The sequence below is a fragment of the Pimephales promelas genome, chromosome 15, assembly GCF_988280905.1.
Source record: "Pimephales promelas chromosome 15, fPimPro1.hap1.1, whole genome shotgun sequence".
NCBI lineage: Eukaryota > Metazoa > Chordata > Actinopteri > Cypriniformes > Leuciscidae > Pimephales > Pimephales promelas.
Window position 1 is genome coordinate 22,448,257 of NC_142783.1, and position 16,280 is coordinate 22,464,536.

Sequence of the window (16,280 nt, forward strand, 5' to 3'; positions counted from 1 at the left end):
ACAATAAAATCTTTTGAGATTTATTTAAATGGATCCAAATATGATAATGAACATGTTATGATATTAACATTTTTCAGAATATTATGAAAAAACTTGCTGAAGTAAACCAGGTGGCATTTAAACCCATACGAAACTCCTATCTGAGGTCTCGAAACAGCATGCTTTGATAGAATTGACTGTGCCCTGGGATGATTGAATGGAAGAGACATTCAAAAGAAAAAGCGGCAGGTACAAAGGTCTGATTGGACAGTGCCGAGAGAGGAGTTGGATAGCTTGCGGGTACACTTTGAAGGTTGGATGCAGAGTCTTTGCATGCTGTTCTCTCTACAGAGCATTCACTGCGTTGGGGTTGAGAGAAGAGCAGCCATTAGACTTCAGGTATCAGGTGATCCAGGGCCAAACACTGCTGGGACACAGGTCGGGGCTTGATCACCCCTGGCTGGGTCACCTGGGAGAGGGTGTATGATGTTGAAAGACCCGAAACACCCAGGAACATCACTGATGATGCATCCCAGTTCATGCCTTGGATGTATCTTTCACCTGGGGATTTTCTAGTACCTGGTGTTTGTCCCATTTAGTGGATTTTTGTTTGGTGAGGGGGCCCCTAGACTTCCCAGTCATAATGGACCTATGACAGGTTTGATTATTTTTAAGTCAAGTCAAGTCACCTTTATTTATATATCACTTTTTACAATACAGTTTGTATCTAGGCAGCTTCACAGTGACAACATGGAAATAAAACAAGAAGTTTGTTTCTAGAAGAAAATTGAGTCATCGTCCACCTCAAGTAAGGGAGATCAATAATATTGTTGAATATTAAATGTCGCCAACTAAGCAAGCCAAAAGACAGAGCAACAGTGGCAAAGAAGCAAAACTCCATCAGGTGACAGAATGGTGAAAAAACCTTGGGAGAAACCAGAATCAGTCAGGGGCCAGTTCTCCTCAACGAACGAACGGTGTATGATTATGATTCAGGCAACATTACTTCCCTTGTGTTGTGGTCGAGTCCAGGCTGATCTGGATCCAGCCCGGATCCGGCTGACTTCAGTAAACCTCGGGAATAAATGGAGAGACTAACACTAGCGCAGATGCCATTCTTCTTATGGCGTAACGAGTAAATCGGGTGTTGAAGGGTCCCTCACTGTAAAAAAATATTTTCAAGATTTGTTATCACAACATATTTGTCTAATCAACTTTATAATAATTTATTTAGTTGAGATAACTTATTATTTGGAGTTTCTGATGATTAAATGAATCTCCTTCATTGTATTAACTCACTTTTTCCAGTTCAATCAACTTAAAATTTTAAAGCAACCCAGGTTACTTACTTTTTTAAGTTAAACCAACAATATTTTTTAACAGTGTAGTAATCAAAACATTTTTTCTTTTATCAAATCAACTTAAATAATTTATTTAGTTCAGATAACATATAATTTTGAGTTTCTGATGATTAAAACATTCTCCTTCATTGTATTAACTCACTTTTTCCAGTTCATTGAACTTTAAATTTTGAACTTTAAAAAAACTTTGAATTTTAAGGCAACCAGGTTACTTACTTTTTTAAGTTAAACCATCAATATTTTTTACAGTGCTGGTTCTGGATGACCTACAGTAATCTATGCAGCCTAATACTCATTTAACTGATTTGAATAATAGAGATGTATAATATTTTATGTGAATGCCAGGTTAAAGAGATGTGTTTTTAGTCTAGATTTAATCTGACAGAGTCTGTCTGTTTCCCGGACAATGTTAGGGAGACTGTTCCAAAGTGCTAAATAGGAAAATGATCTACCGCCAGCAGTTGATTTTGATATGTATTATCAACTGGCCCGAATTTAGAGACCACAATAGACGTAAAGGACTATAATGCGTTAAGAGCTTGCTCAAGTACTTGGGAGATAACCTATTTAGTGCTTTGTAGGTAGTTAGCAATATTTAAAAATGTTTAATATAGCGAGCCAATGCAGTGCTGACAAGTACTGGGATAATATGGTCATACATCCTAGTTCTAGTGAGAACTCGAGCTGCTGTGTTTTGGACAAGCTGTAGTTTGTTTATTAAGCGTGCAGGGCAACCACCCATGTAGAGAATTACAATAGCCAAGTTGCGTTTTTTTTTAACAAGCGGTTTAATCATAGCCTGCTTAAAAGTTTTTGGTACGTATCCTAATTACAAAAATGAATTACTGATATTAAGAATATTATGACCTCTGGAAGCATGTCTTTCAATAGCTTAGTCGGTATAGGGTCTAACAAACATGTTGTTGATTAAGATGATTTAACGAGTTTAGACAATTCGTGCACTCCCGTAGCAATGAATGAATGGAATTTTTCCTCAGGGAGACTACAATGGTTTCTCATTTTTAGATGAAATAGGAATAGGCTACTTGAATAAACTTATTTTTCATAAGGGTCTGCAGAGACATTGCCTTGCTGACATTTTCTGTTGTTTTGCTGATATTTATACATTATGTCCTGGGACTTGTTATTGCTTGAAGCTATATTTGTGGCCTTGGCTAGGTCTACTTTGGAATTTCTTATTTTTATCTTTTTGAGGTTAATGACCTAAAGCGAAGATGGGGTGACAACAACACTAATCACTAATATCTTTAAACAGCAACTGACTGTAGAGTGAACTATGTTTTGATTCACATTTATTGTTGCTGTAATCTAAATTGATGTGATGATGACGATGTTGTAAAAAATATATTTTTTGAAGTAGCCTTCGTGTAAATTAAGTAAGATTTGTTAAGTGAACGAATAATTATCGTCTCTTTCTCGACTTTTCGTTCAAAAAAAAAAAAAAAAAAAAAAGTTTTCAAAGACATAAAAATGTTTGAAAAAACTATCCACCAGCAGATGGCGATAAGAGATTGGAAAGATATTAGATGTTATTGTTACGCGTTGCAAATTCTTATAATTCACATTGGAACACCTGCTGCTTCACATGTAAATCAATAGATGGCGCTGTTTCGGAGATTAAGCCGATGGTAGAGAATCAATGGGGTGGAGGAGAGAGGAGAGCCCCGGGTCCACACTTCACTGGATGCGGCAGCGGCATGTGGACGACAGACTCACCGGAGACGTGTGCGGGTACTTCATGTTGACCGGTCCGGGCACACACTGGAGCCCATGACCCGCCGTGATGGCTGGGGGACGCAGAGGACTGGTGGCCCCACAAAACACTTTTCTGGAAAATATTGTCCGACGGTCTAACGGTAAGACGCAACTCTACATCCAATACAGCGCACATACAGAAATAATATAAGCTGTAGTGTCGCAGATAAAAAAGAAAGCAAGCAAAAACTTTGGGTAGCCTTAATAAACAAGAGAATTAGAATTACCTTTAGGCTACATAAAGACGTACTTTTGACAATACACTGAACCATAAATAGCCTACACACTAAAAAGTTAAATGTGTGTGTTCACGCGGGGAGAAACATGCAGGTGAATTCTGTAATGAATACGTTGTTGTAATTTTTTTTTTTTTTTACATTTCGAAAAAACGTTAAATAAATATTTTATAGCGTATTAAACTATATTATAAAACTTATTCTGTATTCACTGCGTGACAGCCTTTACCCATTTGAGTTGTTCTCATTCATCCTTCCATCAGGAAGCTTTGTGGGAAAGAGAACAAGTTTAGGTTAGATTAATATTTAATAGCAATTAATATTTAAGAAAGCTGAAAGGTTGAAAACTGTCTGAGGATCTTCACCAGCACTATCGCGTTTTTAGGTCCTTAGAGTAGGTCCTTAAAATAGAATCAAAGATCTCTTTTATTGATGTTTATCCATCAGGACCTCTTTTTTTATTTATGAAGTTTCATTATGCAAAAACATGCATTATATCCATTGAAAGCTGACTGAACCTCAGCTGTCCACAGATGCCCAGTGGACACCTCCTCTGCCCCATCCACTTGAACACTTAACCCCAGTTCAGAGATCTCTAAACTTGTATTCTGCTTTCAAAAATAGTGAAAATATGTACTTCTCATTGAAGTAGGACTTTTAATATTCTAAAAACATTGATGTCTGTATATATGACCTGCTTGGTCATAGGGTTATGGCCGTCTTGGAGAAGAACAGGAGGACAAATTCCTCTACCTTCTGGTGTGTTTGTGTTATTTTAACTCTTTTTCTGTTTTCTTTAACTTCCAGTTTGGACATTATCACATAGACACACAGGTATAAACCTCACTGAGCAGAATACTTGTGCTTTAACCTCTTCCATCCCTACATTATCTCCCCCCCCCCTCTCTCTTTCTACTTTCCCTCCCTCCCTTCCTCTTTTTCTCTCTCTTTCCCCCTACTACTTCCCATTTAACATTAAATATTGTTCTATACCAATTTCTGTTAATTTACAAACCGATAGTTTGAATTCTATAACGATAAGCTTGTGGTTAAAGTGGTTAAACAGTGCTGTTGATATTTAAAAGCTGCTTAGCTGTGGTGAAAGTTACCATGCAGATGTTGCTCTCTGGTCCTCATTTAGCGCTGACAGCACTTGCTGTAAAATAACAAATGTTGGCATGGAACCTTTTTTTTTCCTCCATAGTGGTGCGTGTGAGTCCACGTGTGTGTGTGTTTGTTTCAGTGTGGAGTGCACTTCCCGTGTTTATGCTCAGTAGAGGAGAACTGTGCTCTGTGGCAAATCCACCACCATGCTCTTACATGAATTGATATCATGGACCTGATTTATCCTTCACTTCTTATTCCGATGCTGCCCCTCCATTTTCTGTTTGTTAGGACATTTACTCATCTCACATTTACCATACAAGCAATAGCCATAGAAATATAAAATGTTTTTGTGCGTTTGTCATATGTGCAGTCAAAGTGAAAAAATGTTGCCATTCATGTTATGTCTGAATGAGGCAAAGGAAGTATTTTATAATGAAAAAAAAGTGCATGTTTTATTTTAATTTGTTCTATTTTATTTGACAATATATGAGTTCATTTTAGTGTTGATAGTTGGGGTCAAAATCTGAAATTCAAAATTTAAACTTAAAAATAAAGTTTTAGGATTTTTATGAATGCTTTTATGAACTTTTATGAATGCTTTAAGGTAAAGGCTAAACCATTTCTCTACTGTAAAATCATCTAAACTCTAATATATCTTTTTGAGCTTTACTTACAAAAGTTAACACAACTTTTTTAATTGTCATTTCAAATACATTGGACAAATCAATTGGATGATTAGAACACTACGTTAAGTTTACTAACATAAAAAAAAAGATTTTACAGTGTAAGTAATCAAAAAAGCAAATTTGTGACAGTGATCACATGAAATCCTTAAAGGGATACTCCACTTTTTTTGGAAATAGGCTCATTTTACAACTCCCACAGAGTTAAACAGTTGAGTTTTACCGTTTTCAAATCCATTCAGCCGATTTTCTGATATTTAGAAGAATATCAGTAACCATAGTATATACTAAAATGAGCCTATTTCCAAAAAAAGTGGAGTATCCCTTTATTTTTTTTAACCTTGTATGTAAATATATTGATAAAGACTGATGAAAGTCATGAGACTGTCTTCATACTACAAAGGACAACGTTTTAAGTCAATTTCTTGCTTTTCACTGGCCCTCATTTGTAACTGACTATGTTTTTAATTCTCTTATATCGGATTACAAGTTGTATAGTGTTACCGTGAGCTTGCTCAAGCTTTGAGATACATTTGTTAAAAGTGCTACTGGCTTACTCAGCAGTGGCTAAATCACTACTGTCAGCTAATCAGCTTGATAGCTGCTTAACAAGCTAGCCACTAACACACTAACATTGACAGACATCGCAGGAAAGGTTAAAGCAAGGTTACAGAGATGAAGCTTCACTACAGAGGACCCTGGCACAGAGAGTTTTCTTTTCAACACAGACTTTTGGAAAAACACTCAGAAGTAAATGTTTGCGTATAATTGGGTTTGACGGGATTGACAGCTTTGAATAGCAGAAATTGTCTCTGCAAAGACTCCCGTAGTGCATTTGGACCATGCAAAGACTTAAAAGAGAGTGTTTGAAAGTTTTGTGAAGATAACTGAGGGTTTCAAAATGTGTATTTTAGCCACTTTCTCACAGTATTATGGGTATCAGATAATTTAATTCTGTTCAGCCAAAATATTGGTACTATATGCCGTTCAAAAGTTTGGGGTAAGATTTTTTAAAAATGTTTTTGAAAGAAGTCTCTTATACTCTACAAGGCTGCATTTATTTGATCTAAAATACAGTAAAATTGTGAAATATTATTTCAATATAAAATAACTGTTTTCTATTTTAATATATTTTAATATGTAATTTATTCCTGTGGTGGCAAAGCTGAATTTTCAGCAACATTACTTCAGTCTTCAGTGTCACATGATCCTTCAGAGATCAATCTAATATGATGATTTGGTGCTCAAGAAACATTTATGTAAAAAAAAAATCGTGCTAAAAAATCATGCTACATTTTCAGGATCATTTGATGAATAGAAAGTTTAAAAAACAGCATTTATTTGAAAAAGAAATCTTGTGTAGCATTTTGTAACATGTTTACTGCTACTTTTGATGATTTTAATGTGTTCGGCTGAATAAAAGTATTATTCCCCCACAAAATAAAATCTTACTGAAACTTTTGAACAGTAGAATAAAACATAAGCTATTCATAACTGTACAGGTGATAAAACACAACTGTTTATTTTGGTGAGATGTAAAACTGATGTAACAGTGGAAGTTTACGTCCAGTATACAGGTTTGATGAAGTATATCTCATTTACTTGCTTATAAGCGTCTCAAACAAAATTCTTGAACATCTTTAAAAGTTTTGATGCGTTCAAAATTCAACACCAATTAGATATTTCATAGACCTGTCCAAACCTATGCAATTTGACTTCGATTAATGACAGACAAGTCATCAATTATATTTGAACTCAATGTTTTTAGGCAGATCTTTTACATTTTCTATGCACTATGGATCACAATAGTCTGTGGGTGGTTTTGTGGGCTGTTTGACGCTGAGACTACCATATGTTTCTTTCTGTTCACTTTAACAAGCAAAAAAAAAAAAAAAAAAACTGAGATAAACTTGTCATTGTATTTAAATAGGGCTCTAGTAGCCTATAATGTGGCAGTGTTTTATGTGCTAAAGCAACACGTAGTGCTGTGCAAAACTATCTCAGGCACAGACCTATAAAATAAGGATGAAATACTCAGTGTTGTCATAAACATGTCAGATCAGTGGCTTTCGGCTGCCGTGACACTGTCCACTCATTCTGCCTCATGTGACATTACCATAGCGACTGACTCCTTCCTTTCTTACTGTTGACCTTGTGCCTGGTTCCTCTCACCTGCTTTCTCCCCATACCCTCCTGTGCTCTTTCCACAGACACAAATTTTGTGCTGGGGAATGCCCAGATCGTAGACTGGCCCATCGTTTACAGTAATGATGGCTTTTGTAAGCTGTCCGGCTACCACCGTGCTGAGGTCATGCAGAAAAGCAGCACTTGCAGGTATCAGACATTACGCAGAGCTTAATGATGGTTGCATGTTCTAGTTTCTATATCACATCATATAAAAGAGAGGAAGGTAGAGACAGTTCATGTAGGATTGCACTTGACATATATTGCACTCCACGTACAATCTACCATTTACAGTAGTATTTGATAACACAATGTACAAGATAGTAGAATACTGTATGTAATGAAGTATGCCTGCAATACAACCAGTATATGAACAGTGCAATATTGTATTACAATATGCAATACAATACAGTACAGTATATTGTACAACCCAATACCCTGTGTGTGGAAATTTGGGAAGTAAGACTGGGAAGCAAGAATGCATTCAATTGTTCACAAGTGATAGTAAACACTTTTTTGATGCTACAAAATATTACTATTTCAAATAAATGCTGTTCTTTTGAAATGTCTATTCATCAAACAACCCTGAAAAATGTATCCGTTTCCACAAATCATAATTCAATTGATAATATTACGAAATATTTCTTGAGCACCAAATGATTTCCACCATATTAGAATGATTTCGTCATGATGCTGAAAATCACAGAAATAAATTACATTTTGAAATATGTTGAAATACAAAAAAACGTTATTTTAAATTGTTCTAATATTTCGCAATATTACTGTTTTCAATGTATTTTTGATCAAATAAATGCAACCTTGGTGAGCATAACAGGCTTCCTTTAAAACGGTTAAAAAATCGTACTGACTTGAATGGGTTGAATGAGCACAGTCTAATATATAAATAATTCCGTTACAGTTCATGAGCCACAGTTTTCTACGTTTCAGGTGTTAAATGTCAGAAATAGAATTGTATCTGAGAAATTGGCTGTCTTCTGGAGAGTTGTAGTTTAGTTATTGAGCCAGCAAGCTTTGAACTCTGACTTTTCCCTGATATACCAAACACAAGACAAGCTCATTAGAGTCTCAGGTTTAGATGCTTCAAAAAAAAGACATATTTGTAGAGTCTCTTGAACACACCATCCCTCCCTCTTTGCTTCTGTCATCACAGTAAAGCAAAGCTGAACTTGTTTTCAGTCAAATTTAGATTTTATCTGCCCATCATGACTAAACAGATCAATTAAGCAACAGACTGACCCACCCATAAATTCACTTGTAAAATCTCTAGAGATCGAACATGAAAAAAATGAACCATTTACTCACCTTCAGTTTGTGCCAAACCCATGTCACTTTCTTTCTTCTGTGGAACACAAAATGAGAAATTTAGTCCATCTGACCATATGTTGTCAACAATCCTCTCTTTAGTTTTGGCTTTAGAAGACTTGCAATAAATCACACAATTCATATGGGCTATTATTATGGCACCTTTTGTTCACTATTCTCAAATGGTACTCAAAATACTCAAAAGTTTGACCACCCCTATAACAGTTCAGTTCAGTCATGTCCATTCTGCTAAAGTTCTACTTTTGTGTTCCACAAAAGATACAAAGTGAACTGCATTTTGAATGACATGAGTAACACACACTGAAAACTCTGATTGTGATTTGCATTTGTTTTCTCTTTCAGCTTTATGTACGGAGAGCTCACAGATAAGGACACATCTGAAAAAGTCCGGCTGACTTTCGATAACTATGAGATGAACTCATTTGAGATCTTGATGTACAAGAAAAACCGTGAGCATTACGCACATACAGACTCATGCAGATGCACACACACCCGAGCTTTGAGAACTAGGAGCAGGAACACAGCAATCCTGGTGCATAAATTTGTGATGCTAATCTATTAATGAATATGCATAAAGGTGTAAAACAGAGCCAAGACAGAATAGAATATTTTTTTCTGACAAGTTTTTTTTCTGTCTATCATGTTTAAATGTATGTGGGTGTGTTTTTCCAGGAACGCCGGTATGGTTTTTTGTGAAAATAGCACCTATACGAAACGAACAGGAGAAGGTTGTGCTCTTCTTGTGTACGTTTAGTGACATCACAGCATTCAAACAGCCAATCGAAGATGACTCCTCCAAAGGTTTGTGTTGTTCATATGTATTTTGAGTATATTTGTGAGTGAATGTTAACTGTCATTTCTGTGTTCAGGCTGGGGGAAGTTTGCTCGTCTGACCAGGGCTCTGACCAGCAGTCGGGGGGTCCTGCAGCAACTGCAGCCCACTGTACATAAAGGAGAGAATGTACATAAGCACTCGCGCCTTGCAGAGGTACATCTGTGTGTGCACATCAGACCGATACATTTCATTTCATTTTACGCCTGTGAGTGATTCTGGTGTGTGTCAGCATGTGTTCGCATCCATCTGTGTAAAAGATCAAACTAACACTTGGACGGATTTCCTCTCACACTGTGTGTTTTCAGTAGACACACTCCTACTGCAGGGAGATTAATTAGATATGTGGGGTGTTTTTGAATACTTTACAAACCAGGGTCAGGAATTAACAATATTGGGGCCAAAAGGCCACCAAATATGAAGAAATGTGAAGAAAGAACTAAATTCTAGCCAGGGCTAATAATTATACTAGTATCACATAAAAGCTGTCATGCAATGGAGATGCCAGGATTATGGTGACAGTAGACATGAGCAGTTTAAAATGACTTTATAATCTGCCCCAGCCAATTATTTTCTGTGAATGAGTAAAAGAAGAACAGTCTGGTGTATTGCAAAGCCACTGGAATGAATGAATGAATGAATGCATATGAAATATTGATTTAAATTGAAATTATTTTATTATCTTAGAGATTGCAGAGAGACTGAACACTGAAAATGAGCAAAGCTGTGTAACATACTGTTACTGGTCAGAACTATAGTGTTGCCTTTGACAACAGTCATTATTCAGAAATATTTCACCGCTGAATGCCATGATTGACCAATCAGAATGAACTATTGCAGAAATCCATGTACTAATAAATGATAGCAGAAATGTAAATTATATAAATATATCATATAAATTAAATTGTTCAATTGAAATGGTTAAATTCATTGATTGAAATGGTTCATGTAACTAGATCTACATATGACAGTTAAAAAAAATCCACATTTTTATTCGACATTGTTTAATTTGAATGAAAGGAATTTAGAGAAATTTAGGTTAAAAGATTATATATATATATATATATATATATATATTACATAGTATGTTTCTATTTATTCTTCAATAATATATAATCTTAACATTTATTCTAATTCTAGCATTTTATTTTAGTCAGTGACAAGGCTTCATTGCTATCTATTAAACAGAAGATATGAGAAGAAATGTTTTACAGGATGTGAGGCGAGTCTCCTGTAATGGGCATTACTGCTTAGACGGGTCATTCCTCTTCCTCTCCGCTCATATAAACGATTCCACTGCCTCTCTCTCTCTCATGCAGGTTCTCCAGCTGGGCTCAGATATCCTCCCCCAGTATAAACAAGAGACACCCAAGACCCCCCCTCACATCATCCTGCACTACTGTGCCTTTAAGACCACCTGGGACTGGGTCATCCTCATTCTAACCTTCTACACCGCCATCATGGTCCCCTACAATGTCTCGTTCAAAACCAAGCAGAACAACGTCACCTGGCTGGTTGTGGACAGCATTGTGGATGTGATCTTTCTGGTGGACATTGTACTAAATTTCCACACCACGTTTGTGGGTCCAGCCGGGGAAGTGATATCAGACCCGAAACTGATTCGCATGAATTACTTGAAAACCTGGTTTGTGATTGACCTGTTGTCCTGCCTGCCTTATGATGTCATCAATGCCTTTGAGAACGTGGATGAGGTCAGTACAACCAATTTATTTGCCTATACACACACAAACATGAAAAAGGATTAATCAGTGATCGAATCAATATGTCTGTGTGATGAGATTTACCACTGGTTTTGCTCTGGTTTTCCAGTATGCTGAAGTGCTTGTTTCTCACAATGTTTAAATCAAGAAGATATATTGGAAGTCCTTAAATAAAACAGCACACTGCAATAATTTCAGAGGCAGGAACATGTAGTTTACGTAAGATATGTCAGGTCAAGGAGTTCACAAGTAAACTTAAAGAATATATTTTGGATATTACAAAAATAGTAAAGGTGAATTTTTTTCTCTGTTAGCAGCAACTAGAATCCGAGCATCACAGTACAATTTATTGCAATTATAGAGTGCTTCAAGGGTGACTTTTTTTTTGTAGGCCAACCAGGAAGTTAGCATCACCCTGGAAAAAAAATCCATTGGTTTGTGTTTACACAATATATGTGGGTGCACTGTTAATAATTATTTTAGACATATAAATACACACACATGCTTGTATATTCATACTGTATATAGATTTATCTACAATTTATATTATACATAAATATAAATATTTTATATATTCTTAAATATACATGCATTTATAAATATACACAAAATAATTATACACAGTGCACCCACATACGTATATTATGTAAACACAAACTTTTATTTTGGATGCGATAAATAGCTTGCTTATAGTTGTCCCCATACTAAGTTGGGATGATATTATAAAATTAAGGAAAAAAATATGAACATCACCTTTAAACTCATTACGCTAATTGTTTGTTTTAAGATCTCTTCAGCTAGTGGCAGTTAAACAGCAAAATTGATCTCAGATCAGTTTCTTGGTCCACACACACTGCCCAAGCCAACAGCCCAACAATTGAACTTTGACACAATATTGATATTCACTAGACTAGAGCTCCAAATAGGAAGTACATACAAGTAATTGCTTGTACCACATTTAATGCACTACTCAATTTTATAAACTCTTTTATTTCTTTAATAATAAGTCTTTAGATTTTGCTTAATGTCTGTGGCCTTTATGCACAGAGCTTCTGTGCTGATTTGATTAGCTGAAAGGCTTTAAATTTGCCAAAATGGGTCTGTGAGTATTATACATTGTATGGCTACATAAATGCATTATCAGATATATCTGAATATGTAACAATAAACAAACATGCAAGGGACAGGCGAAGTGGAGAGCATTGTCCCGTGTGGGCCTGGTAATAGACATATTGCAGAAAAGCACTATTCTGAAGAAAACTTAGCATTGGGCAATCTTGCATTAAAGAGAAAACCTAGCATTGATGTTACAACTCAATGATCTAGGGAAGATCTTAATAAGTTGCTACCTAGGGTCCACTTGTGTCCTCCTTATATAGATTTGATTTAAAATGCAACAAGGGAAAGGACTGCAACAAATTAACAAATCTATACCAAAAGAGTGAGACTCAAAACACCTCAAAAGACCTGTTCAGAATAGCTATTAAAACTGTGTATATCGTTACAACTGGCAGTATAACAGCCCTGCAACATTTAACGAATCATTTGTCTGAGTACTTTGTATGAGGGATAGTATTTGAGCTTGAAATCTTCGTTGCTAATTAATATTGATCGGGATGCGTGAGAGCGAAGCACACAAACCCTTTCATTGATCATGGCCTAAGAGTTCTTTTCCATGCTATCATATTTACACTTTGAATTTTTATTTAAAGCATTTGAGTGCTTTTGAGTAGACGGTAGATCTTTATTGGTGCACCTCTCTCTCTTTAACTCTCTATATGTCTCTCTCTCTCTCTCTCTCTCTCTCTTTTGCTCGCTGAATACGGGTGATGGTATGGTAATGATGGGGACTGTTGCGTGATATGCTGTGCTTGTGAGGTTGGAGTTTGTGTACCAGGATGAAGCTTTTGCTCTCGATCAATCTCTGACCATATATAACGATTTAAACTGAGCTGTCTGTCTGCATTTAATTGAACTCACAATCAATTCCCGCCACTGCACAGAGGATGAGCGCAATCTTTCCGCCTTATGTTAACTGCCGTCACACCCCACACCTGCATTCCACAGCATTCAACAATTGTTTGTTCTTAAAGGGAGTTCACCTAAAAATGAAAATTGTGTAATCGTTTACTCAAGTCTAAATGGACCTTTTTTTTACCTTGTAATATTTGATCAAGATATCATAACTGGACCTTATGGTGAAAACAACAGAGTTCTCTTTGGCAATGTATACCAGACCTCTTAAACGCAACTCACACTTACACACACAATCTAACTCAAGTTACAAATGAATATGATACCAGCACATTCACCCACTCAGACGCTCTTCCCTCACACACACACAGACACGCACACAAACACACACAGGATCCGAGCTTTCATCTTGCCCCTGGGCATATGGCTTTTCAGAGAGGCTGTCAGCACCAGTTTACCGTGATCAGCTACATCAAGCTCATCAGATCTGTCTGCGCATGCTGCCGGGCTTTGAGCTCAGCAGAATCAGCCCAAAGAACAGAGCACTACCATAAATAACGGCATCCTCAGAGAGTTACGCAACACAAGGCGAATTAGATCCCGAGGTGACGAATTTCTGATGGAGAATAATGCACGCTGTCTGGTGTTTGCTTTCTGGCTGATTTGTATTGAAACAGCGGAGGAAACGGCTGGTAAACTACAGTTCACGCTGAGGTGAACCTTAACAGACATTTTGTCCTTTACATTAGGGAGAGCATTTGACGAATACAAAGGTTAGAAAAGATAATGAGTTTATTGAGACACAGACAACAGAAGTGCTAATAATCAATATATTACTACTGTAATAGTACAGTAGGACTGTTTGACTTCTGTTGACGTGCTGAGCAGACATTTTGGATTTTGTAGTCTTGAGTTGTAGTCTGTAGTCGGAAATCCGACTTGAGGGGGCATTCCAGTTAAAGGTTCCAACTGGGAACTCTTAATGACTCTTAATGAATTTATGACTTCCGAGTACAGATGGATTGCACTAATAGTATACTTTTAGTGCTGCTACAGGTAATGATAGAATTTAAAGGGTTAGTTCACCCAAAAATGAAAATTCTGTCATTATTTAATCAAACAGATCTCATTCCCCATTAGTAGGAAAAAATACATACTATGGTGGTAGTCAATGGGGAATGAGATCTGTTTGATTAAAACATTCTTCCAAATATCTTCCTTTGTGTTCAGCAGAACAAATAAACACATAGAGGTTTGGGACAGCATGAGGGTAAGTAAATACTGACAGAATTTTCATTTTTCGGTGAACTAACCCTTTAATATTTAGTTTAGTCTCACAAGCTTGGCTGTCATCCTCTTAAAATGCCTCAATGTGCAGCATTGTCTTCTAAGCTTTATCACTATTCTTCATTGAGTTAATATGAACAATATCAACGAGCTTTTCCCCATAATTCTTTAATTAACATGCCCTCAAACTTGGAAAGCCAACCCCTGAAGAAAATCCACAGCTTCTTATTGGTAATTATGACATTGTGGCGTTTATCTCATAAATACATCATTATTCCAACATAACCTAAAGGCAGCATTAGTGCATAATGCTGAAATTACTTGGGTGGGAAGTGTGCATCCATGTTTTTTTGTTTTTTTTCAAACTACTGTAACACACACTATGGCATATTGTTAAACATACATAAAACTGTGCACAATCTCATCAGCAAATTACTTTTTTTTGTGAATAAAAGAAAGCAAATTGGAATGCAACCAATATTTCTTTTTTCCCTAAGGACAAACACAAGGACCAGCCATACTTGCACACACATCTCTCCGTTCCATCATCTGGTACAGGTTCATATTGTTATGGCCTACAGGGAGAGCTGTGTGGTTTTTAATAATGGAAATCCTCCTTGGTGTTTCATTTCAAAACTTTTGTTTGCATAATTATCTTATGTTGCATAACCCTCGTATGATTTCACAGATACATCTGTCATCGTTTCACTTTGCCTTTAATGTTTTAGCAGCGCAAGCTCGATTATTAATGTCTGCGATGCCTGTGATCTCACTAACGATCCAGGCTCAGCTTTTTTACTCTTGATTTAAAGCTGCATGCTTTTGTTTGCACTGACTGTTAGTGTATTCTTCTGTTGACCATTGTCTCTATATTTTGTTTTTGTATTTTTCCTCCCTCCTCATCCCTCTTTCTTTTTGCATGTCCCTTGCACTGCCTGTGTTTGTTGTGGGCGAATGAAGAACTGGAATCATCGAGCTGTCACTCAAGTAGGCCTTTCATTTCAAAACTCAGCATTTGATTGATATGCTGTGCCTAAGGGCATCAATCAGGCATTGGTGTAAACCAAAAACAGTATTAGAAGTTACCCTATTATTGTTTCATGTTTCTAATCAATTCAGTCAAGATAATTTTATTTTTCATATGAATTTTTATCATTTAAACATTTGCTTGATGTGTATTAAACTGTATTGTCTGTGATGCATATGTCTGTTTACTCAGTGGATTTGTTGATCGGTATGTAAGGGAGTAATTCACCCACAATTAAAAATACAGATATTATTTATTTGCTTTAAAAAACCCATTTGCTGGTATGATTTGCACTGCTGGAACACAAATGGAGAATTTTTTCATACATTTTATAAACATTTGCATTGCTCTTTTCAGATAATATTTTATAGTGACCTCATCTGTTAAGCTCCAAAAAGCCAAAAAAGCACTATAAAAGTAGTCCATGCTTCTTGTACACAATATTTCATGTCATATTTCAAAAAATAAAATAAAAAAGTGTACGAAGAACACACCAAATTACAAGTAATTACTAAAACTACTCATTGAACTTCAGTCTGAAAACATATATATATAAGATAATTTATTCAATGATCTATTTCTTGAGTTCAACTAACTGATTCAGTGATTAGTATTCAGCGGTTAAATAGTTAAAATGGTCAAGTTAAAGATTCATTGAGGGAAAGATTATCAATGAATAAAATGTAAAATTTCTGTCTGAAATTAACGCAAAGCTATTATATGGACAAAATGCCTTTTTTATGGAGATTTCTTTGGTAAATTTTCTGAG

The 16,280-nt window shown here is 36.1% G+C and overlaps 1 protein-coding gene across 3 annotated transcripts in view; it reads left to right on the top strand.

Annotated features, from left to right (window-relative positions):
* The first annotated feature begins 2,691 nt into the window (after positions 1 to 2,691).
* kcnh1a (potassium voltage-gated channel, subfamily H (eag-related), member 1a) overlaps positions 2,692 to 16,280 on the top strand; it is a 50,033-nt gene continuing 36,444 nt past the window's right edge. Inside the window, exons 1-8 of one of the 3 annotated variants that reach the window (XM_039693568.2) lie at positions 2,692 to 3,217; positions 4,160 to 4,186; positions 7,353 to 7,476; positions 9,013 to 9,119; positions 9,343 to 9,471; positions 9,540 to 9,658; positions 10,822 to 11,214; positions 15,445 to 15,471. In XM_039693568.2, the coding sequence (XP_039549502.1) occupies positions 3,145 to 3,217; positions 4,160 to 4,186; positions 7,353 to 7,476; positions 9,013 to 9,119; positions 9,343 to 9,471; positions 9,540 to 9,658; positions 10,822 to 11,214; positions 15,445 to 15,471 (999 nt within the window). In that variant the 5' untranslated portion in view covers positions 2,692 to 3,144. The remainder of the gene's footprint in view (positions 3,218 to 4,159; positions 4,187 to 7,352; positions 7,477 to 9,012; positions 9,120 to 9,342; positions 9,472 to 9,539; positions 9,659 to 10,821; positions 11,215 to 15,444; positions 15,472 to 16,280) is intronic. The other 2 variants (XM_039693628.2, XM_039693789.2) reach the window with 2 other exon arrangements.